Consider the following 25388-nt stretch of genomic DNA (forward strand, 5'->3'; position numbering starts at 1 on the left):
CAGGAAGATCTGGGGCTAGAAGCGCCACACAACACCTACAGGTCTGCCAGTCTAACGAGGGCTGGGTAGGCTCCAAGCTCCAAGTTACCATCTACAGCCGCTCTCCTTACTGGCCTTCTACCTCTGGAAGCATGGCTGTGGTTTTGCTTCTTGGGAAACAACAAGAAACCCAACAGCAGTCACTCTACAGCCACAGGATATGAGCCAAGCAGCAATTACCTGACCCCTGAAAGAGGAGAGACCTGCTGAAATCCTGACAAATAATACTTGTACTAAACTGTAACAGCACCACACCAGAGATGAGGTCAGTGATGTGCAAAGTCATTGCCAAGAAATCAGGCAAATCTTGCTTCAAATCCCTTTTCCTTCACTTACAAGCCACACAAGGTTGTACATTACCCACCTCTGTGGACCCCCCCTCGCCCATCTTTAGAACGGGGACAGTAACACTCAGCCTTGGACTCATAGTTAGAGGCGCGGCACAACTAAATAGGCGGCTAAGGGGTATGGCTGTCAGACCAGGGAGGCTGCTCAGTCCAGGCCGGTCCAAGCACCGGACAGAGGCAGCTGGGCCCCGGCTGCGGCCCCTCGGGAGCTGATGTTCTGTGCATGGCACAACAGGCCTCCTGAGTCCCGGGAACACTCATGAATTATCCACAGACTCTGGGTGCTCCCTGGGGAGCAGAGAAAGTCAGCCCCAGCCAGCCTGATCATTCTCACTGAGTTCCTGAGCCGGAAACCCAGTTTTCCTGGCAGCCTTCTTGAGCTCGATCAGTTTCCAGGCCATCCCACAGGAACAAATCACTCCTGGCATATTGATCACATGAAGGTACTATACCAGCAGAGAGGAGGCCCAGGTATGGACACCAGTGATTTCACCAAGGAAAACCATTCTGGGGAAGACCCTGGAGAGGGGACCGGCTAGCTTCCTTGGGACATTTGCTTCCCTAGGCTGCATATGGGGAGACCAAGTCACGGCCATGCTTATCATATAAGGGACTTAGTCCACATAACGGACAATCCAGATATGCTCATCAGCTCTTGGGGTGGGCTCTGAGCTGCCAGCCGTTTCCTCTAATGGGCTGAGAAGCCTCAGACAAGCCCAAGTGCTCAGCTATGTGGTCCCAAAGACGTCAGAGAGAACCCTGGAAAGATAGCTCACTACCAGCAGTCCCTAGCCCTTGGTAGCTGCTCCCAGGTGCTAAGCTGCAGCAGAACATGGGCGGCAGCCTTTGCTGCAATGCTGGGGTTTTCACAGAGCACAGCCCAGAATGGCCAAGTCATCCATCCACTCACCCGATCCCCATTCACGGAGCAAATCCTCACAGCCCCCACTCTCCTTTGGCTCGGGGCTGGGCCCTGGGACAAGTCAGGTGTGGGTCTGCCCTCAGCCCCACAGAGGAGACACATGAAGGATGGGGCAGAGCTGTGCAGCATGGTCTGGGCCGTGATCAGGCATGAGGAGCTGGAGAAGGTGCCCGACTCAGGTATGGGGAGTCAGGACTGGCTTCCGGCAGGGAGTCGTACTGAGACAGAAGGACAAAGTGGAAAGGGTTTCTTGAGCAGAGGGAAGCCAACATACAAAGGCTGGAGCTGAGAGAGAGCGGGGAGCACTTAGCCAGCTGAATATTCCACTCAGGAAATTAAGTCTGAGCCCTGGAAATGTAGTACAAAGGTCAGCGCCACAAGTCTGAGAGGCTGGCCTCCTAGATATGCGCGCGCTCAGAAGTCACCAAAGTGTCGTAGTCCCCAGGAGAGGGAAGAAGAGAACTTGTCCAAACTTCCTGAATTGCTGGCATCTGGGAAGCCCTTGCCTAAGGTGGGAGCACACAGACACCGCTGAAGAAGGTAGCTGTCATCTACAGGTGCACAGGGAACAAGAGGGGGAGCCAGGATCCGGGCCCCAGACTAGAGCCTCCCAAACCACTACCTCACGTGGTACCGCCACCCCACCCCTGCCAGCACAGGATCTCTATGTCCGGTGGTGTTGAACCCACAGATAACCAGCTCCAGACCTGCTCAGAAGAGCCTAGCTAGGCCCAGACTGCAGAGGCGGGAGGCAGCACGAGGCCACCAGAGCTTGTGAAGTGGCAGCAGCCAGTCAGGCCCGTAGCTGGTTCTCCACCATGCATGCACGAGGGGTGGGCTCCCTCCCTCTCACCAACTTCTCCTGGCTGGGCCCTTCTGTCCAGGAAGCCCACTTGCCTGGGGCAATGGAGGGTGGTGGAAAAAAGGGCTTGACTACCCACTCCTCCTCAGGTCGGGCCTGCACCCCTGCCTGGTGGGCAGCCACCAAGGCAGTCAGTGGTGCACCGTATCATGCTTCTAGGCTTGGCAACCCTCTCAGACACAATCAGGACCGCCCTCATCTACCCCGAGAGTCCCTTCAGACCTGGGAGCCACTGCAGGGCAGAGCTGCAAATTCAGGTCTTCTGAGGACACAGCCCAAGAGCCAACCCATGCCATCAAACCCTCGGCGTGAGGGCAATGTAGAGCCCAGGCCTGGGAGTCTGGTCTCCTTCATTATTTCACAGGGCCTTGGCCTACTCTGACCTTCACTCCCTCTCTGTTGGACTCGGGTGGGGCTCAGGGGTCCCTGGGGTGCCAGCAATAGCTGCCTCCTCCCATGCCCCCAGGAGGCTCTCCTGGTTGCAGTAGCATGGGACATGGATAGGGGTGGGGTGGGCAGCACCCAAAGGAATCAGTGGTGCCCTGTTGCCAAGTGAGCTGCTGTGTTTGTAAATATTCACCTCAAAGGAGGACCCCGCCCTCGGCACAAAGTAATCTCCTCTCCTCCGGCATATCCTATGCCTTTTTCTCCTCTGGCACAGAACGGTGCAGGATACCAGCTAGTGGCACAGGCTAGGGGCCTTGGACTCCCCCCACCGTACTATGTCCTCCACTGATCGGGGGACGTGGAAGGTAGGTGGTGAGAGGAAGAGCTGTCCAAACATAGGAAGAGAGAGAATGGGAGGAAAGAGACCCTGGTGGGAAGCATGCTGGCACCACGGTGGCCAGGAGGGCAAGGCAGAGCCCCAGGGCACAGTCCCTGTGGAGATGGCTCTGAGTCCCATGGCTTGGCTCCAAAGACCCTTTGCTGACCCAGCCTCCTAACCCCAGCACTCTAGACCTTTGCAACCTAGTTAGATGGCTCTGTGAGGGCCACCTCCTAAATACCCCTGACTGCCCCTCTTCACCCCCACAGCTCCTGGCCTGGTCCAGCCACCACCAAGCACAGTTCAGACCCCCACACCAGCCTCCTCATAGGTGTTCCTGATCTGACTGGTGTTTACACTGGTATCACGGTTATTTTCCTACACAGACATGACCATGTCATGCTACTACTCAAAAACCTTATCTGGCTCCCTACTACCTTAGGACAAAGGTCCAACTCATCATGCCAGTGCTGAAGGACTCCACGACCCTCAGATTCTTCCCTTCTTTTAGAATCACCCAGGTTCCCTCTGTATCAACCTAGAGTGGGGTGGGGGTCCTTGCAGTGGGGTTCTGTGTCTCTGAAAACCTCTGAGGAGTTCAGAAGTGGTAGGCAAGTGCAAGGCAAGCCTCCAGATCATTAAAGAACATCCTCAACCCCCAAAGAAAATCTTCAAAAACATAATCACAACCTCTCCCAGAGACCGGGGTCTCCGGCACACGAGCCAGGGAAAGGGCCCCAAGGTAAGTTCTGCTGCTGCACTGACCTGGTGCAAATCTTGACTCACACTCTTGATAGCCGTATGACCTTGGACAAGTCACTTGACCCCTCGGAGCCTCTTCTCAAAGAAGCTCGTGGACAGAGAATGTGGTGCCAATCACACAGTAAGTGAAACACTCGGTAGACAGTAGCTAAAGCACTTACTCCATCTCTTTGCCGGCCAGAAGGGCTCAAAGATAACTTGCAAAAGGACATGCATTTACACCCTACCTTTCCAGAGGGCTCCTGGCACTGGGGAGGCTGCTGAACTGGTCCCACTAGTACCAGCTTCCCTTTATAAAGGGTGTGTGGGGCTCGGGGAGAGAGCTTACCACATCTTGAGCAAAGCACAAAAGTGGCGAAGGCCCTGCCCCGAGTCTGCCCTCCTGGGGACAGCGGATGGCAACAGCTGCCTGCTCTGAGAAGCCGGGTGGTGGTGGCGGCGTTAGCAGAGGTGGCAGCGGCTCCCTGGCGGCCGTGGGAGCAGGTCTGGCAGGGACCTGAGCACAGAACAGCTCTATGAGGAGCTGCTGGCCCCCCCTCCATCTGCACACTGGGCAGCACTGGCTCAGATCAGCTTAGAGCCAAGCAACCCGCCTTAACCCCGACTCTGCCGGGTTGCCAGAGCTCCACTCACGGCTTCTCCCCCCGCCCCCACTCTGTCTTCAGTTCTGGGTGGAGTTTGCCAAATGGGTTGCTTAAGGACAAAGCCTCTTTACACATCCATCTGTGATACCGATTAGGGGCCAGAGCCTCAGCCAGGGGCTGGGGACCTGCCGCTGGCGTGAGTGGCCACAGTGGTAGGAAGTAGTGGGGCGTGGGGGTGGGGATGCCAGCTCTCTGGCTGAGCGAGGCAGCTGGAGCCCCAGAGGCTCCACTCCCAGCCCCTCCCAGGGTCTCAGGGACTGCTTCTACTCCCCCTCAACCCCAACCCCAAAAAGTCACAACCTATCTACTTCGGGAAAGGAAGGAAGCTGGGCATAGTTCCAGATAAAACATCTACTCAGAGATGCTCTGGACAGTCCAGAATAAGGATCAGGATCAGCAGGTAGAAGATACTGGTTTGTCTCTTCTGCAAGACCCCAGGCCAGCACATCAGCCCTTCCTGGAGGCCTGCCCATAGCAATACAGCCGTCCCAAAGCCAGAATCCACACCCTGGCCCGGTGGAACCAAAGCTGAGCTCTGAACTCTCTCAGCACCTCTGGCAGACAGATTGGGACCAGAGGTCCTGGGGACTCCCAGGGCCTCACTCCTGCAAGGTCTGTCTCCACAGGATAAGGGGTGAGGGTGAGGCTACCACTTCCATGACCCGCATGTGGCTGAGCACACAGGAGGAAGATGGTCGCCACTGATGAAGAGTAAAACGCAAACCCAGCCCCTAGTAGTTCGCTCACCACCCTCCGCGCCCTGCCCACAACTGGTGCTTCTAAGTCCGCTGAAATGGGGCCACTGTCTACCCGAATCCGACCTACCTCCTCAGCAGCAGGGCTGTCCCACGCTACAGTCCAGGGCTCTGAGCTCCCTCTCAGGGGGATGCGTGCACAACCAGCCCGGTGAGTCTGTGAGTCTGGAGCCCACAGGCCTCTCAACACTTTCCCTGGGGCTGATGCAGCCTGCACTGCTCAGCCCACCACCCCAGGGCAGGGGCAGGCCGCTGAGCCTCCCGACTCAGCTGCCCTCTCCTAGAATTTGGCAGGAACCTATCTGCGCCCCCAGGCCATCGCCTCCTCCAATCCACCCTGAGGAAGCTTTAAAATACTCGAATGCCTGAGGGCCCACCTCTTGATCACAAAGCTCCTACCTCTTCCTTCTCTGCCAGACCCTTACTTTTCTCTAGACATCTTCAGAGATGTTTTAAAATAAGACAAAATCTTCCTTTAAGGCTTCTCGGGGCAGCTTTTGGAGCAGGAAATTCAGTGGCCACGACCCAGGTCCTGGCTGATGAAAAACCACCCAGGGCGCAGAGGGTGGGGGAGACAGGGAGCCTCGGCTGTTCTGTCCCAGGGAGGGTGTGGCCCAGTCGCTAGGTGAAGAAAAAGCACAGATCCCACCATCATACCTGTGCGACCGTGACAGGCAGACACGCAAACCCAGCAGCCCACCCCTGGCCCATTACCCGCCCATGCTCACAGATATCCATGCTTGGCTCTACTGTGAGAGAGAGGCTTTCTTTCCGTCTTCCTCTTGGGTTTTAATTAGTCACAGAACCACAGATGATTGGGGCAGGAATGGGGCCCAGGGCCTCCCCGCCTGGGGAACTGCCAGGTGAGACCCACCGCACATCCCCCGAGAGGCTGGGATGCAGGTTGCTGGGTTACACAGCGACTCACCTGCCGAGCCTCCCCAGAAAGCCTGATGATAGCTCAGAAGGTTCAGTTAAGCCTCTTCAGTGTGGGAAAGCCCACCTCCGGCTGGCTGGGCCTGACCCCTGCACAGGGCCACCTGTACCGACTCGCCCGGACTCACCTTGGTCATGCCTCCCTTTAGCAATTCATTCAGTCCAGGAAGCCGACTTCACTGCCCTCCTCTCCTTGCCCCCCTCTCCCACCACGCCAGCACTTCTCAAGAATCCCACTCACCCAAAGACCCGGTCAGGGAACATGGGCCCACATTCCTGATGGCAACACTGGGAAGCCAGGCTCAAACGACACTTTCAGGAACTTAAAAAATACAAATAACCTTGAGGACAGAGGAGCAAAGAGAAACACAGTGTCTTTCACAAGCTCGGAGATAAATGTGTCCTCACCACGAATCAGGCCCAACTAAAATTTCAGAGCAAAGAGGGGCACCAGAGGCTAAAACTGGCAGCAGTCCCTGTGGAAATATTTACAGAGTACAGTAACCAGGGCTGATGATGGATGAACCTCAGCCTCATTGTCCTTCCTTTCACACCAAGCCCCCAGGACAGCAGGCAGAATTCGGGGATGCTGGTGAGGGCATGAGCCCCACAAGAACAGAGGGACACCCCCTGGCCAGGCCCCACTGTGTAGGAAGCCAAATCCTGTGGCTGCAACATGATCTTTTCCCCTCCCAGCCAGTCCGTGTGAGGACTGCCAGTGTCCTGGCCTCAGGAGCCACGATCCGTTTCCGTCTCCAGCCCAAACATACTGAGGACAGACTGTGACCCTAACGGGTTCCTGCTCAGGGGACCTCAGGCCGCTCCTGGCAGGGCCAGGGTCTCAGAGCTCACTGCAGTGGCCACAGCACAGGATGTGACCTTCTCCAGGAGGGTCCTGCTAAGACATGGTTGTGGTCACTGAGGTTGGGGGGAGAAGAGGGGGATTCCCTCGCCTGCTTGTGAATTCACTCAGGAGCACCCGGGGACACCCTGCTCAGGAAAAAAGTGCACAAAAGATAGAACCCGGGACACATCCTCAGTCAGGGACAGGGAAACAAGGAAGGAATCAGGAGCAGATGGGAAGGAGTGTTCTGAGAAGTGGACCAAGTGACAGAAGTGGTTGGTAAGTCGCAGGAAGAGCCTGTAAGATATTGAGGCTCCCAGGAAAGAGGCAGGAGTCTGGCAGCATTGAGGAAAGGGGCAAGAAGCTGAGGCTGGGAGGCCAGCACGTCGCTGCGGAAGAGAAATATTGTCCTGGTACTGTATACATGCCTCATGCCTTTGGTATCACAGCCATGAACTAATGGAACCCGCCAGCTCCTCGTACCCTGGGGTTTTAAGATGCACAAGTGCTCCAGGCAAGCTGTGCCAGTAGCTCCCTAAGAAAGGAGCCACCTAGGCTCTGTCCCAACCATTCCAAGGGCCGTTGCTTTTGTCACAGACAATGAGCAGAGAAGAGAGAGTTTTACCTTCGGTTTGAGGTAAATTTTCTGGAAAATTTGATAAACAGCTTAATTTCCTGGCTCCCCCATACTTTGACAACGTTCCTCCTCTGAATGCCACAAAAAGAAACAAATCCGAGTTTCGCTCAGTTCAGCAGAAGGCTATGCCTGTGTGGGGGGGGTACCCTGTCACCTCCTGATCAACCCTCTGGAGGCCTGAGCCACACAGCAGCTGTCTCTCACTGCCTCCCCACCAATGCCCTGGCTGCCCAGTCTTGTTCTTGGCCTGCCTGGAGGGTGGGGGTGGGGGGGCTTGGCATTCACAGGGTTAATGCCAGGCTCAAGCAGCCCAGCCCTCAGCTGGGCAGGGAGCATTGAGAACTCAGGCCTCCTTTTCAAGGCCAGGATGAATGGGGAATATGCAAATGCCCGCCTCCCGAGGAGTGCAGGGGAGGGCCTGCTGCTGTATCTTTCCACTCTGGGCCTGTCACATGAAAGGGTTTGTATTCCTGCTGCTGGCTCCGGCGCCAGACTGGGGCTGTTCTCACCAGAAAACAAAAATCTCTTTCAAACCCAAGCAAAACGAGGCCCTGGCTGGCTCGGGGAAGGCTGTTGGACGTTGTTCACACTGACCCACCAAGAGCACCCATCACTCGGATTCTTACTGAATCCACCTCCTTTCCTCTGGGGCCCTGAGGAAAGCCCTGTGTCAGGTCAGGGTGGGTGGCACCAAGGAATGGGACTGGCTCATTCCGAGGCTCCGCTGCTTTTGCCCCTTGCAGAAGTAGAAATGGCTGGGTCTGAGGTCACCACTTGCTTTATCTGAGGGAAGGCTGGCCATTCTCAGGGTGTTGACAGTTAAACACGGAGAGAGAAAGGGGAAGGAAAATGTGATAGTAAACAAAAGACCTTGCAGCGCACAGGGAGGACTTTTTGAGAATGGAGGCCACAGGCATCCTCGCCTGCCTCCACCGCCTTGGGCTGACGGCACAAGAGCCCTCGAGCTGTGGCTGGGGCTCCTGGTAACCCAGAGCCCTGCGTGCGGGATCACAAGCTTCAGGGACACTCCGGGGCTTGGACTCCATCCTCCACAGAGGCCTCACGACGAGGTCAGTCTTCAATTTTGTTCAGATTTCCAGAAGCCAGAAATGCTGCTTTTCTGACACCCTAGGGTCACCAGGAGCCGTCCATTACCCACAGAACAAATCTTGTACCCTATGAAATATGGGTGCTACACAGACTCCCATGGACAGGAGACAGTGACACAGGGGGCTCTCAAACACACACATGGTAGTTTAGCCTGAGAAGAAATCTAGAACAAAACCACTTAAGGAACTGATTTGGAACCCACAGGTCTGTAGAATGCCCTGCAGATTCCCTGCAATCCAAGGGAAACAGGCCTGGTCAGCTTCTCAGCCCAAAGAAGACACCCATCTTGGATGAGCTTCCATTGCTGCTCCGTCCACAGTCTTCCTTCTAGAAGCCAAGGCCACAGAGTACGCCCACGGAGCCCAGAAGCCAGGCATGTCTGAGTGCTCATGGAGCCGTCTGGGAGGAACAGGAGGCAGGAGAAGAGGAGGAGGTGGAGGACGAAGAGGTGGAGGTGGGGGGGAGGAGGAGGGAAAAGGACAATTCAGTACAGATGGAGAAGGTGCTTCCCGGGTCACAGCCTTCCCTGATATCTGACCTGTGGCAGGGAGGTCAGGGAATCTTCCACCAGCCCACTGGCCAGGAGAAGGCCCCCCTCCCTTTCTCCCCACCACCCCAGGCAGAGCGAGGCTTGTGGAGAGAACCTGCAGGCGGGGGGAGGGGGGCTGAGTGTGGGTGAGTTGAGGGTGACCCCTAGAGAACCACATCTAACCCATCTGCTGGAAGGGACTATCACCATTAACACTGAAGTTCTCCAGACACTAAGCAGGGTCCTGGGGTTTAGACGGCTTCATGACAACCCAGCTCTAGGGGCCATAGCAGAGCGGCCAGAAGCATGGCCCCTTCCAAAGGTCAGGGGTCACTGCAGGCCTGGATGTGTCTCAGTGAGTCTCCCTTCTCCATGTTGGTAACTGCCTTCCTCTCATTGGCCTCTGGAGCCTCGCCATCCAGCCTCTGGCCAACCTCCCTGTGCAATCTCAGTGGCAGGCCCTTATTCCATCCTGCCGCTCTCTGTCCCAGCTCTCCACCCCCACCTCTGACTGTCCTCGCTGTGTAGTCTTGCTGTGCTCTCTCCGACTGACTTCGCCGACCCTCCCAGTGACTGTTCTGTCTATTTGACAGGATCTGCAGTCACTGCCCAGAATGGTCTCTAGCCGAGGCTGGGGCAGGGGTTGCCTCTCAGGAGCCAGACTGGAGATACTTATCCCCAGCAACAATCCACACGCTGGAGGGAAACACAGGGCTTTGTAGCAGGGCTGAGTCCCGCTTGGTTCCTCGGGATCCACCTGCCATGCTAGTGGTCTGGGCAGGTGCAGTGTGCTGGGAACGGGACAGGGATCTTGGTGTTGGTTAGTTGTCTTGGGCCCAGAGCTGTACATTCAACCTGGGCCTGCCTGTCCTCTCTCTCTTTCCTCTAACAGCCATCAATTACTGGGTCTGTTCCTGACTCCAACAGGTATCATTCCGGATTTGCTTCTCCCCTGCTCTAAAGCACCATCTTGGCCCGGCTTCCTGTTCTACAGCCCCCAGAAGACAGCTATCTCTGAACGTAGGCCTGAATGGGCAGAGAGGAAATCAGAAGCTAGCCTCTCCCGATTTTCCATGGACACTCCCAGCCAAATGCCTGGACTAGCTGTCCAGAGAGGAAAGATGTCTCCGGGCAGAGCAGGTGAATAAGCACAGGTGGGACTTCTTGGGACTTGAAATCCTTCAGACTCTGAGATTACAGGCTGGGCCTCAGAGGTGAGATAGCTCACCTTGGTTCAGAAGTTGTCCCAACCCATTTCCCGTCCTTCCATTTCGGCCTGTCACAAACCTCAAGCCTCACAGGAATCAGAAGCCACGGAAAGGAACCAGGTCTGGGAATGACTACGCCCACCATGAACTCCCAGAGCAGCCAAACAATGGTGGGAGACCAGCCTGGGCATCCTGAAGGACACCCCAAGGGCCCAAAGTAGCAACCTTGAGGCTAGTGGGTGACTAGTGAGGAGTCTGGCCAGGCCAAGGCAGGAAATGGGGCCAGCACTCCAGCCCATCCAGTGAGCTGGGGACCCAGACTGGGGCCTGCGCGCTGCTCTGCTTGGCCAGAGCTCCCAGCCTACTGGGGTTCTAAGGAGACAAAAGGACCTTGCCCTCAGAGAAGAAAATGTTCTACAAAACCAATCACCTGCGGCTATGGGTTTGACCTTCCTTCCTTCTTCCTTCCTCCCTCCCTCCCTCCCTTCAGCAAACACTTTTGGAGCAACTCATTCTGCTCTGGGTTCTTAGCACTAAGGGTTCCCCGGGGAAGGCTGAGCTGTCCTGCCTGCAAGGAGTTCACACCTGCTTTCCCCCCACTGCTTTTACCACCTTCACATCATCCCCCAGGTGGGCATGGAGCCTGGCACCCAGTAGGAGCACACCCAAATTCTGTTATTTGCTAATTGATGTGTGGTAAGAAAACACCATTATTAAAATAAACTGTTCTCACAGAATTCTTCCTATCCTTCATTCATGCAATCAACACTGGTGCACGTGGTGCCTGGCCCTGGACTGGGGCTCAGTGAGGAGAAACTCTGTCCCTGCCCTCCAGGAGATCATAGTGTAGAAGCCCAAAGACTGCAGGTCAGTGGAACAGCTGCCCCTAGGTGATGCACATGGCATGTGGCACACAGAAGCAGTGTCATCTTGGCCACCCACATGCCCAGTTTGGGCTAAGTTTCTTTGACGCAGCCACTACACACACAGAACAAAGCCCAGGTGCCTGGGCTGGTATTCTAGAGCCTGCAGATCCCAGCCCTGGTGACCTCACTGGCCAAGCAGAGTATGTCCCCAGATTTCCTTCATTCCTACAGCCTATCCTTCCTCATACTTATCCTTCTGCTGGGAATGCCTTGTTTCCCTAACTCCCTTTCTGCAGGTCAGAACCCTGCACCCACTTAAGGAAGGCCTAGCTCAAACTAACATTTAAGGGGACCTTTCCCTTGTGCCAGCCCTGCTCTTGGCACTTTATGCCTGTCCTGTCTTTAAACCCTCCTCTTTCCAAGGACCGCTCCCTTGCTTGTGCCCACTGCTGAGCCTGCTGGAGGGCTCGGGCCCTGGCTGCTCATACCTGGTGGTCCCTCCCTGGACTACTCCTAGCTCTCAGGAGTTGCTTCCCCTCTGAAGCTCCCTGAGTCTCACTGACTCATCTATTAAATGGGGATAACAGCATCACCGTGTTATGGGAAAGATGACATGAAAGCTTAGGGAGCTGTAGATCACGGTGCTTGTCACGTGGTAGGTGCTCAGGGAAACAGCAGTCAAATCAGTAAGTTTGCAACAACACTCCCCCCACCCACCCCATAAAACCAACCCCCCTCCCACAGTACTTCATTGAATGCATATTTGAGTGCCTACTACGTACCAGGCTAATTACATAGCTAATGACAATGTGCAGCTTGTGTTATACAAACGCCTGTAAATGTTGCCTCCTTTTGCAAACAAGCCAGAGCCTCACACTCACTTATCCTGCTTGCTGTGTGTATGGGACAGCCCTGGGTCCCATCTGGGCCTGTAGCCAAGCCAAAGTCAGCCTTCTGAAGGTCAACCTAAGAGCCCTTACAATCACGTGGGACAGAAAACCGGCCAGAGAGCAGACTGGCCAGGTTCTGACGCCCTCTGGTGTCGGTGTGCTATCACTGGTGGGACCCTTTTATACTACCACAGGTTGGGCAAGATAAGGCGCTGAGGTCAGAATCCTCCCACAGGGCAGTGCACTGTGTGCAAATCTCAATTTTCTTTCACGAGGCACTCCCTCAGCTGTTCTGCCTGGAGCTCCACAATGTCAGGGTCCTAAGTGCCTACTTGGGTCCCCTGTAATGGCTCCAGATCTCATCCTAGTCCTCCACCCTAATGGGAGCCTGGAATTAGGTGAAGATCTGATAGGGCTGAACTCAGCCAGGCTGTGCACGTCTGCAAACTGCCCCAGTCACTTACAGCCCAATGGCTGCCACATCAGTCTCTGCCACCTGGGGCCAGCCCCATTCCCCAGGGTCACAGCTTGGGCCTCCTACCTTCCCCTTCCAGAAGCCCAGCCGCAACCTGAGCCACATTGAATCTTATCGGAAACATCAACAGCCCGCTCTGCGCTCTACCAGCCTCCCCCTGCTGGCTCAGCCTGGCCACTGCAGCTGAGTGGAGAGCTCCTCTGCCACCTAAAGAACACCCCTTTCCTCCAGAATCCCCTGCTATCCAGACTCCATCCTCCTCCCACAACCTAGGTTCCCGGGGGGCACAAGACCCCGAAGACGCACTCCCCCACAGTTCTTCCTGCACCCCTTGGCCGGCTGACTTTCTACCTGGAGTTTGGCCTATCTGCCTCTGACAAACACTTCTGTATGCTGCAGAAGCCTATTAAGATGCCACCGATGGTCAGGTTTGCAGTTGAGCAGAATGGACCTTGTTCAAGGGCATGGGGCTGCATCAACCTAGAGGGAAGGATGCCCTTTTGGAAATTTACCCACTAAGAGGAGTGCCTCTTTCTACTTTGCCCAGTGGTGCCATATGGCCAGGCAGAAGTGCCAATCCGTTGCTCCCACAGTCTTCTGAGTGCTCACGGGACTGAGATCAACCATGTTTTCCCAGGCCAGGTGCAGCATCTGACTCAGGCTGTCTCCATTTTATTTGTTTCCTTGTTTACTACTCAACACACAGGTGGGATTTGGGCTGGCCCAGGACTCAGCGACGGCCTCCTCAGTGGGGAAGAAGACAGATGCAGCTCTTGTTCTCCTAGGGCTCAGAGCACACGGCTACCTCCCCAAGATAGCCAGTTCTTCCTCCAACCCTTCACATCATCCTCTCCCTGCAGTCCCCTGAAGGCAGCTCTTGTCTCCTTAGGGCCAGAATAGGTGACATAAGCACATAACTCTCCTAAAGAGTGACATCACCTTGAGGGTCGTCTCCTGTTTCTAGGTGAGCCAAAGGGATCTGATAGCTGCCTAGGGACCCTGGAGATTACAAGGCCGAATGTGTTGTCAGTCTTAGTCTAGGAGCTCTCTCTCACCCCAGAGAAAGGCTGGGGTCCAGGCAAAATGCCAAGCAAGGTGGACACATGATCTGGGAGTGCCCCTAGAGGCGTATGGGGTATTCCATCCAGTGATCGCTACTCAGTCTCTTACTCTTACGCCAAGTGTGGCGTCTCTGAGGAATTTCCTGTTTGCACTGAGCATCTTGCCCTGTACGGAAGCAGATGCCACCTGCACCAAGAGTCTCCTTCCCTGACCACTCCAAGGCCTCCGTACAATCCAGCAGAGAGGCAGTTTCCCCATTCAGGGAGGCACATAACCGCTTTGAGAAATACTCCACAATGAAGCAGGATGGGAAGGCCAGTTTGAGTGTCTGCTGAACCCCAACTTCAGACCAAGGACCTAATGCTGTGAGGGGCTTTTTCTCATAGGTTGCTGATTACTCCCGGCACATGTGGCCCTGTAGTCCCCAGACATCTCCCTGTAGCTGCAGAAGACCAAGGTTCCAGAGAGCTGCCCTTGGACCCACGGCTGGGTGAGGGCCTACTAAGGGTAGAGCAAAGGGTCCTGGCACTAGGGGAAGGCTCTGAGACCATCACCCAGTAAACGGTGGCTGTTATTATCACCACCCTCATCCTCATCATTACTTCGGTAACTCCTGCCCCTTACCTGTGACCCCAGCTCTAGCCCAGACCTTGCCTGCTGGATGAGCACATCAGGCCTAGAGTGGCTCTGCACAGCCTGACCTCAGACACCAGCAGACAGAAGGAGCTTAGGGAGCTGAAGGGATTAGAGAGGCCTCACTCACTCCCTGGCTCAGCTCGGGGGAAGTATCCCTGTGGCCCAACTCAGGGCAGTGTTGGGGGGGGGGTGATTACCTGGCCCACCAACCCTCAAGGTTCAGGCCTGATACCACCATGCACTTAGCAATGATTGCTCAATTAAAACCTCACATCAAATCCCACTCTGCCAGATATTACTAACCATGTGACAGTGGGCAAGTGAGAAAGGGAAAGCACCACCAAACTCCTAGTATTTGCTGTGAATTTTAAATAATACATGTAAAGTTTCAGGTAAGGATTTCAAAAGGGTTGGCTTCCCCTTCTTTGGCTCAAAAGGAACCTTATTACCTCCTCTGGTGCTGCAGTTTGAATGTGAAATAACAACAAACACTACCGTTCATAGAGTATCTGCTCTGGACTAGGTCCCTTTCAAGGCCAGTTTAAGGTTGGCAACACTTCACATACCTTATCAGGCTTAAACCTGCACATGGGCAGCCGGAAGTGGAGACCCTGTAGTGGTATTATACCCTGGAGGAACACGAGGCTCTCAGAGGGGACTGGCTGGTGCAGGCAGCAGAACTGGTGGATGAACGGGCCTGTGGTGAGACCCCAGGTGTGTGTATGTTGGGGGAGGAGGAGGGAGGAGTGCTGGGCAAGGATTCAGAGAGGGTCCTCATAGTCTCCTAAAAGAATGCAGGGGCTAGGAGCTGACTCCTGTGATGGGGGAGGGGAGAAGGCTGGGAGCAGCGGGGACACAAGCACTGGTCAGAGCTGAGGAGTCAGGGGAAAGAACACCCTTTTACAGAAATCTTAAGAAGATTTCTGGCTCAAGGGTGGGCAGTAAGGGGTCTTGAGGAGACCCCTGCCCAGGATCAGGAAGCCCCAGGCCAGTGCTGGTTACACCTCCGACCTTCAGCAAAACGTCGGGGACCAACACCCTAGGTTTCTGGATACTGGGGATGAACAAGGATGCATCACGTCTGTCCCTTGGGGGACGGGTGGGCTCGGCCTAGTCTGATCACCGATGGTGCTCGCTATAAGGAGAGAGGGTGCGAGAATTGGAGCGAGGTTGTTGTACGGTTCTGAGAGCAAGGCCCCTCATTTCCACACACCTAGCTGCTTCTCCAACCCGGAACCCGCCAGAATTTGGGGGTGGGGGGACGACCTGGGAGGCCGGGGTGCGGGGAGGAGGCTTGAAGGGACGGTTCAGCAGCAGGGACTGGGGGCTCACTTCCAGCCGGGGCCAAGACCCCACAGCGCGCTGGGGATGGGGGTCTGGGACGAGGACAGAACGGGGACTTACCCGCGAACAGCCAAAGGGATCCCCCGGAGACGAGGAAGAAGGTCAGCATGTCGGTGAGCGGGGCCCAGCCTGGCCCCGCACGGCCTCCCCGGCCCGCAGCCCCGCAGCCCCAGCAGTCGCCGAGCCGCCGCCGCCGCCGCCGGGTATTTTTAGCCCCCGCCCCCCGGCTCCGCAGCGCCCCCCCTCTCCGCGCCGCTGCGGAGTCCTGGCAGGAGGGGGAGGGCGCGGCGCGCGCTCCTTACTGGAGCCCCCCTGCCAGCTCCGCAGCCTGCGGAGTCCGGGGCGCCCCCAGCGCTGCGAGCAGCGTCGGAACCGCCAGGGCCCGGGCGGGGGAGGGGCCGGCCGCAGAGCGGACCAGCTCTCTGCGCCCCCGCCCCCAACGTCAGGACTAGGCGTTCTGGGGAAACGGGTAGGAGAGGGGCGCACGGGAGACGAGCGCGGGAGCGTGACGCCGAGCCCACCCCACTGCTGCGCGACCCTTACCCCGCGTGACCCTGCCTTTGATGGCTGGGCAGGTTCGGGTGGCAGAGGTGTTGCAGTCACCTGTTCTAGGAGGCACACGTGCCTGTGGGCCGGTTCCCGCTGACGCGGACGCCCCCTAGGACCCAAGTTCACAGACACCAGGAGCCTCTGGGTGCCAAGTCCGTAAGCCAGTGAGGAGAGAGGTGGTGAAGATCTGTGTAGGCTCTGGCAAAGAAACTACGAGGCCGGATTAGTGCCCCAGATTCCCTGGGGACCCCAGACCTCAGACCTCCCCTTCTGGGAAGGTTGGATCTGAGGCAACCAAGATGGGGTCACAGGAGGTCACAGGAAGCCACATGGAATCACAGGTGTTTCTTGAGGACACAGGCAATCATGGTCTTCATACATAGCTATTTGTGGCACATGACACCTCAAGAAGCCCCTCATAGCTGCAGTGAATGGCTACACAGCCACCCACAGCCGCATATGGCCACATTGCTGGCTGAGGGGTTGGACACCTTCTGTTTCAGTGTCTGGGATGGAAGGAGAAAGCCCAATGCTACATTCTTCTGCAAGAATAAGTGTAGAATAAATGTAGATATCCTGCTGGGCCCTACACCTACACCTGGATTTCAAGGTCACCTCCTCCCCACACTCTTGCCTGTTCTCAAATGTGCATGTCCCACCAGACATCCAGCACCGAGGACAGCGCTCAAGCAGCCCAACCCAGAATATATGCAAGGCTCCCAGGCCGGGCACTTAGCTGACCCAGAAAGAAAAGGGTAGGAAACCAGAAGATAGAGGCCAGGTGGCATAGAGTGGAAGAGCCAGAGGTCTCTTCAGACCCACCAAAGACCACCTGCCCTGCCTGTGCATGTGCTCAGCAACTTAGTAGTTAGGAGGTGAGTTTGTGCCGCAGCCTGTGCCTGCAGTATTCCTATATGGCATATGTGTGCCCAGCCCCATCCATACACACCCTGCAGATGCAAATGTGCAAATGTGTGCCTCTGAGATACTTCCCATATTTATGATAGGACCTTCCACCTTCTTTCCCATCGCAGGATCTGGACTCTGGGAGAGACGCTCCTGCTGGAACCCAGGCACAGCCTGGCAGGGACTTTGATGGAATCTCTCATACTCCAGGCTTGGAAGGCTCCTTCAAAAGGATGCCACATGTCTGTCAGAATTCCCCCACCCCAACTCCTACTGGCAGCAGATTAACTGAAGACCTACTGGTGCTCAAAAGGAGAACCAGGGGGAACCAGAATGCTGGGCAGAAAGAAGGTATCTCTCCAGATCAGATTAGTCTACAGAGATGGGCAGGCAATTTCTCCATAGGGCAGAGGGCCAACAAAGAATTTCCTTGCGGAGCAGGGGGCCCAGAAGCCCCGCTGTTAGCCTCAGGCCCAGCCTTCCTCTACAACACTCAGGTGCAGAAACGCTCCAGGCCCTTGCGTGGCTCCTGGCAGCCTCCTCTCCAGAGTGATGTCATGGGACACATTTAGCCCGGCCTCCTGCAGGATGTCGCATCCAGTTACTCTTCCTACAGATTTCTCTGCTACTTGTGAATATTTGATTCAAAAAGATGAGCTGGAGCTGTGACAGATTACAGCTTAACTGAGTATTTTTCTGTTTTCTTTGAGCATGGCTTGCCTCCCCCTACTCCCTGAGGGTGGGGATTGGAAGACTATGGGCCTGGCTGTGGAATCACGGGACAGATATCTTTCCTCTTTAGGCCTATTCCTACCCCTGGCTATAGGCACTTGTTCTTTTCTGTCCTTGGCTCCAGAGGTCTCTTTCCCCTTCTGTGGGTGCCCATCTGTGGACCTTCTGTGGGCCTCAGCAAATGTGACTCTGAGGCATCCAGACTGCATGGGTATGACAGCCATGGAAACCCAGCAGGAGGGACCCAGGGCCCAGAGGTATCTAGACCAGGCTGGAGAGCCCTTGGACTTCTCTCTTAGTCAGCAAGATCAGCCACAATAATGGCCAGCTCAGTTCACATCTATCTCCTCCCAGCTCAGCACCTCTGAGAGAGCAGGCAGGTAGGATCCTGATCATGTTTTCAGAGCCCGGCCCAGGGTCTGGTCCAGAGAATGCAGAGAATATTTTCTTCTTCAACGGAGTAGGAAACCAGTGTCTAGAGAGCAGAACATTTGCCTTAGGTCACACAGCAACTCTGGCCTTTAGAATCCCCTTCCTTCCTTCCTTCCTTCCTTCCTTCCTTCCTTCCTTCCTTCCTTCCTTCCTTCCTTCCCTCATTCAGCTAATGTTCACTAACACATTTGGCCCCCTACTGGGAACCAAGGAGGGAAAAAGGCAAACAAGAAACAGGGGTAATGAGCAGTTCAGATGGTGAGGGTGAGGCACACATTTGATCCTAGCCTCATCCAGGGGAGACATCCTGAAGGAGGAAATATTCGAATGGGGCCTTTAAACTTGCCAAGCATCAAAGTGGAACAAAAGACACCACTCCCGGTCCTGGCTGTTGTTCTACCATGCTGTGCAGCCCTGGGCAAGCTCTTGTCCCTCTCTGCATTCACTGATACAAGGAGGAGCTAATGTAGAGGTTTCTGAGCATCAGGATTAACTAGCCATGACTCTGCTGCCTCTTGATCATCACAAATGGCCACCCTCTGGTCTGTGAGGCCCAGAGTCCACCACTCTGTGTCTAGCCTGACAGTGGCCCCAAGAGCCAGACGAGGATGGGCTCAGCCACTCTGGGCTCAGGTTTTCCTGAAGTTAGGATATCTGAGCCATGCTCCTCTGACAGTGGTGGACCCTCTGTTTTTTTGCTTTGTTTTGCTTTTTTTTTCTTTTAACTCTCCAACATTTCTTAACATTTTCCTTTATTTTGATAGCCTCCCACATAGTAAGTACCATCTCCCCAAGGTAGAATCCAGCAAAGTCTCTTTTTCAGCCTCCTTTGCAGGAAGGGGTGGATAAGTGACTTACCCCATGCCAATGAGATATAGCCTTGTAGGCCTTCGATTCGAAACCCAACAATAAGCAAGAGGAAGTTCTATGTGTGGTCTCCATCTTACTGGCACAGGCTGGTAGCAGAAACAATGCATACAGGACAGATTGTAGAGTTGTTCCTAGAAGCTGAGATCTGACCCTTTTTCTTGAACCTTCCCCCAAATTTTGTGAGCTACCTAACATTCTTTAATGTGCTCCTTTTCTGCTTAGAATAGTCAATATGGAGTTTGTTGCTTGCAGTCAAGAACTCAGATTGACCTACTCACTGTCCCACTGCTAAAGGTCTTTCTAGCCCTTACAGCGTGATGCTCCCACACCCTCATTCCTGCATATATGAGGAAATGGAAGCTCTAGCTGGTGGGCCTATGCGAACTGAGCCTGGCTTTGTTTTTCTTCACTCAGAATCACAAATCTGAAGAGCTGAGCCAGAATTTGAAACCCTATCCAGAGCGAAGGCTTGGAATAAATGATGAAATGGGTATAGAACTGAAAACAAGTTTCAACACATGTCTTTCATTGAATAGTAGTATTTCCCCCCCGGATTAATAAAATTGTTCAACGTAAAAATGTTAGAAAATACAGGAGAGAATAAATGAAAGTCATGTGTAATCTCGCTTCCCGAGGATAATGACTAATGCGGTTTTGTATATTTTCTAACAATAATAATAGTAATAATAATATCAAACATTCATATAGTGCTTAGTATGTACCAGGCATTCTTTCTTTTTTTCTTTTCTTTTTTAAAGATTTTATTTTTAAGTAATCTCTACACCCAATGTGGAGCTCAAACTCACAACCCGGAGATCAAGAGTCCTGTGTTCTACTAAATGAGCCAGCCAGGCATCCCCAGCTAGGCATTATTTATAAGTATTTTACATATGTGTTACAAACTGAATTGTATCCCCCCCACCCCGAAATTCATATGTTGAAGCCCTAACCTCCAATATGATTGTATTTTAAGACAGGGACTTTAAGGAGATAATTAAGGTTAAATGAGGTTATAAGGGTGGAGTCCTGATCTAACAGATCTAGTGTCCTTATAAAAAGAGGAAGAGACACCAGGAGGGCACACACACAGAGAAAGACTGTGTTGAGGATGAAGTAAGAAGACAGCCATCTGCAAGCCAAGTAGAGAGGTCTCATCAGATACCAACCCTGCCAACATCATGTTCTTGGACTTCCAGCCTCCAGAGCTGTGAGAAAATAAATTTCTGTTGTCTAAGCCCCCTAGTTTGTGGTACTTTGTTATGGAATCTCTAGAAGACTGATACAGTATGTTAAGTCCTTTAATCTTTTTATCAGTCCTGTCTTTCCCACATTCATAGCAGAGTTCAATAAATATTTGTTAAATGAATGAATGATGGATACAGTTTATTCAGTACCATATGTTTCTTTTTTAAACCTAACCACATGAGTATTTTCTCCATGTTATTACCTCTCTAAATTAAAAAAATGGATACATGATAATCATTCATGCATTTATTCAGTTAACAAGTATATGTTGAGTCCCCACTATGTGCAAGGCATTGTGTCGGTACTGGTGATGTAGCAGTGAACAAACAAACAAAAACTCCCTGCCCACATGCAGTGTGCTTGCTCCATGGAAATCCCATTGCCTAGCTGTCACACATGGATTAACCCGTGCATTTAGGAAGGTTTCTTTTGACTGAAAGTTCTCTGATGAGCCAACTAGACAGACAAAGCAACCAGTTTCTTCACTTTTGAAAAGATCAATTAAATGACTCGAAGTCTGCTGGGATTTCCCCAGAGTCACAGAAGGACAAAGATGACGGCCTTGGAATTTGTCCTGAGTCCACAGGCCTGGAAGTTAGGGCTAATCAAGCCACCAACACCACATCCTGAAGAGTCACCTGTGTCTTCCATTCACACAGGTCAGGATTTGATGGGAAATAAATCATATTTTTAAGACTTTGAAAGTGAAGCAAACAAAAAGATTGGAAGGAAATACAGATGAAAGTTTATACCATCTGGGGGTAGGGAAAATGTTTTTAAGTACAACAAAGGGCAGAAACCACAAAGGAAATCACTGGTAGATTTGAAGATCTGACTGTATGCAAATTTTAAATCTCTGCATCTTAAAAACTTCCATTAAAAGAATCTAACAGATAAATAGGTAACTTGCAAAAAGTATTTATAGCACGGATAACTTGCAAAAGGTTTTGACATGTAACCCAAATCAAGAAGAAAAAGACAAATAAGCAAAGGACATGGACAGGGAATTGAAGAAAGAAGAAATACTGCCCTTCTCTGCATAGCTGGCCATGGAGGTGAACGACGGAGTTACAGCCTGGAGGTCACCATCCCTTCTCCTGTCTCCTTCCACCAAAAACTGGTGGGGTCCCCTCTCCCAGCCATGTCAGAGGGGTGTTCAGAGGACCAGCATTCCAGAAGCTCCACCTTACTCATCTGGAAGGATCTCCCCCACCCCCTTCACTATTCCCATCTAACAAGAATTCAGACCCTTCTTCCTGGCGACCACCGAGGCAGCTCAGCCCACTGGCCATGCCAGATGATCTCAATAATAAAAGGAAGGTAGAGATCAGAAAAAGGTATGAGCACTTGAAGGTCTGACATCCTGAAAACCCCTTCTGAAAGGCAGTTTGGCAAGGTGTCTCACAAACCTCAGAAAATTCTTACCTTTGACTACCACCAGTGGGTTTGCTTAGGAATGAGCACAAAGGGGAAACATCAGGAATTATTTGTTCACAAGGATTGTCATTGCAATATTATTTACAACAGTGCCAGATTGGAAACTGCCCACATATTCAATCAGAAAGCTGAACTGGTTTTTGTACATCTGTAAGATGGTATATGCACTGCTGCCCATAAAAACGATGATGCAGAACACTGCACAATGACACAGAGAGATGCTCATGGCCTGTGGCCAATTGAAAAACGCAGCTTATAAAAACAGTATATTCAGGGCAATTCCAATTATGTTTGAAAGCATTTACATATTCATGGAAAAAAATGGACAAAAGAAGAATAGTTGTTATCACTGAGTGGTGGGATTATAAGGTTTTTTTCTCTTCTTTGAATTCATCCGTATTTTCTAAATTTTCTACAATGAATAGACTTTTTTTTTTTTTTAACAAGGAGAAACCTACTATAAGAAGAAGCCATTGCCAGAGCCCTCTCTCCCTTCAGAAAGGGCTGGGGTATTGGAGAGTGAAAGCAGGCCATGAGAAGATCTTTAGAGAAATCAAATGGCAGGAACTGCAGGGTGTGAGTAGAGGGTCAGTGCTACGAGACTCCTTACCTCCTGACCCTGGGGGCTCTAGGCATCTGCCCCAGGCTTCCTTTTCTCTGGCAGCCATTAGAAGTCCTCACTGAGCTGGGGCGGGGAGGCAGATCAGGGTTGGAGGTGGCCATGAGGACCTTTAGAGGGGTTCATGTCAGCCCAGGAAGATGTTACAGAGGGAGGGGAGGCAAGCAGAGGCAGACTCTGTTAGACGTGGTGGAAGGAGATCTCGAGGAGGGGCCAGGTACCAAGGACGTACGAATTTCCAGAAGAGGATGATGTGTTCCTGGAGGCAGGCGGGATGCTTCCCATCTCAGAGCTCATTATAGGGAACCAAAAAATCAATGCCTAATTCACTGACCATGTGAGCTCAGATCCAAGGAAAATTAAAACAGTGTTTTGGCGGGGTGGGGCGGGGGTGCTCTCTCAGATCTGGGAGAAAACCAAGAACACAACATAGAACACTTCAAAGGTGGGAGGAAAACCACTAGAAATCTGCTACAGGGTGCCAGAAAAGTGCCAATGGGCTCTGCCAAAAGAAAACAACCCCAAGGACCAGGGGCTGATCACCCAGAAAGGCCAGCTCGGCAGGGGCCCAAGACATCTGAACCAGCTGTCCTGTCCTCCCCAATCCTAGAGGCCCAGGGAGGCTCAGGGACTTGCTTAGGGTCACACAGAAAACTAAGATGAAGACCAAACCAAACCTTAGGCTTTCTAACTCCCAGCCTCATGGATCACCCATTACCCTCCAGGGAGAATTTTCTTAAAACATTTGATTATAGAAGTAATCCCTCGATTGTACAAATTATTTGAAACTACATAAAAACATTATTTGTCATCCAATTAAATTTATGAGGTAAATGTAGACAGAATTCCAAAACTTGATTTTTAAACAACTAAAAATAGATAAGCCAATGTCAGATACAGGCACAAAAATCCCAGACAAAGTTGTAACAGGCAGATTAAACATGCAAATCGAATTTTCACTAAAATAAAATAGACCCTAGCTGCAGGGTGCCCGGCTGATGCGGGATAAGCAGCCAGGGGCCGTGCCCTCAGCTGTGTGCAGCATCTTCCAGCGGCAAATGCACGGTGATTGCAACTTCTGCTCCCACTCTCAGATACAAGCATGTTAGGGTTATCGCTGCACCAACTTCTTTAGAAAATGTTGCTCTTACTATGCCCTTCATTCCATCCACAAGTTTACAAAATGGGCTACCAAGTTCACACAATGTGACACTGTCCCCTGGTCACTGGTAACTGGTCCAGCAGCTGGACCCAAATTCCCTGGGAATTTGGGATTGGAATTTTGGTCCTTTTCTGCAGACAGCACACATCTGCAGAGAATGTGAAAACTGAAGCAAATGTGCCCAGGAAAACAGAGATGAGAAACAGAGAGGAATTCACCATTCAGTTCTCTACGGGGTCAGTGAGGGGTAGGGAGAGTCAGTATAAAACAGCAGACCAGGAGAGCGATCAGGCCCACTATGTTGGATCTCAAAACAAATCCCGGGTAAAATTTTCCAGCCCATCTGTAATGGACTTGGAGTTTCTGGGGACCCTCATTTCTGGCTGTGCCCACATCCCTGATTTTAGGGCCCTCGCGAGCCCAGCTGCATCCCTACATTTAGAACAGGTGAGGTACCCTCCAGGGACCCTCGCAGTCCCTTGTGCTAATATACCTAATTTTGCGGCTGAAGATATCGAAGCTTAGAGAGCTGAAGTAACTTACCCAAGATCCCAAGGCAGCCCGAGATTGGAATCCAGAGCCATTTAGCTCCCACACCTGTGTTCTTTCCGTTATACCTACAAACAAGAAAATTGGCAAAAGTCACCTAAAGAGGAATCCACAAGAATCCCACATCTTTTCTTAATAAAACCTCTGAAAATTAGGAATAGAGGGTTTTTTTTTTATATAAAAGAAGGAAAAAGTTAATTTCTTGGGAAGAGGACATTTGAATTTGGGAGCCAATATATTTTTCAGTGGGAAAAGATGGCAAATGTAACCTCAGCACCCCCAGTAATCACAGGCATTGCTCTCCTCCCCAAAGCTGTGATGTGGTTTATGTGTGGGCAAACCCCGGATGGAAGGAAAGAGAATATCCCCTGCATCGTAGAAATACCAGGGCCAACCATGAGCTCTCAGTGATGACACAGCAGCAGGGAATTCACCCAAAATACCAGAGCATCTGTATACCTGTGCTGTATAATCCCAACCCCATTCAAAATAATTTCAAAAAATATATTTTTAAATTTATTTTAAAGAATTTATGTATTTGAGAAAACACGCACCTGTGCACCCCTGGGGGGGGTGAGGGGTGGGAAGGGAAAGAGGGAGAGGGAGAAGCAGGCTCCCCACTGAGCAGGGAGCCTTATGCGGGGCTAGATCCCAGGACTCTGAGATCATGACCTGAGCTGAAGGCAGATGCTTAACTGACTGAACCACCCAGGCACCCCTCAAAAAATATTTTAAATCTATATAAAGAAAGTTCCCAAACAAGGAAAAGATAATGGGATGTGAAACACCCAGGATGGAGCTGCTGGGCCAAGCATGTGATGAAGAGAGGAGTTTCACAAGGTGAATTCCCACAGACCTTGGGGTAGAGTGAGGTGGGAGGCACTCAACCCCCGACAGCTGTACAGAGTCAGAATGAAACAAACACGGCCACCCCCTCCACCCATGTCGGTGTCATCCCCTCCACTAAGCACTCAGGCTGCCATCATGCTCAGCTGTCTGGCATTCAGGAGACCCTCAATGAAAATTTGGTGTTGTAGACGTTTCTAATGACAGAGGAATCATTAGGCAGATGTAAACACCCATAGGACTCAACCTGGTGGAGAATTAGAAGCAATGTACCACATAGGATTTGTGCCTGAGTCAGCATGAGCCTTGTAGAAGCAGGGAGGATGGACCTCTAAACTCTGCCCTGGGAAAGATCAGGAAGAATTTCTTCAGGTGGTGAGGGGACAGTTGAAAGAAGACAGAGCGCT

The 25388-nt window shown here is 52.6% G+C and overlaps 1 protein-coding gene across 5 annotated transcripts in view; it reads right to left on the bottom strand.

The window, feature by feature from the left end:
• The window catches only part of ACSL6 (acyl-CoA synthetase long chain family member 6), a 61867-nt gene extending 46005 nt beyond the window's left edge, over positions 1-15862 (bottom strand). For 3 of the 5 annotated variants that reach the window (XM_019798955.2, XM_034655981.1, XM_019798953.2), the window contains exon 1: positions 15695-15862. In XM_019798955.2, coding sequence (XP_019654514.1) covers positions 15695-15743 — 49 coding nt within the window. In that variant the 5' untranslated portion in view covers positions 15744-15862. Of the gene's footprint in view, positions 1-4026; positions 4189-6274; positions 6340-15694 lie in introns of those variants that run through there. The other 2 variants (XM_011224022.3, XM_019798966.2) reach the window with 2 other exon arrangements.
• Between the last annotated feature and the right edge of the window lie 9526 nt (positions 15863-25388).

This window comes from Ailuropoda melanoleuca, chromosome 3 (genome assembly GCF_002007445.2).
Source record: "Ailuropoda melanoleuca isolate Jingjing chromosome 3, ASM200744v2, whole genome shotgun sequence".
Classification (NCBI taxonomy): domain Eukaryota; kingdom Metazoa; phylum Chordata; class Mammalia; order Carnivora; family Ursidae; genus Ailuropoda; species Ailuropoda melanoleuca.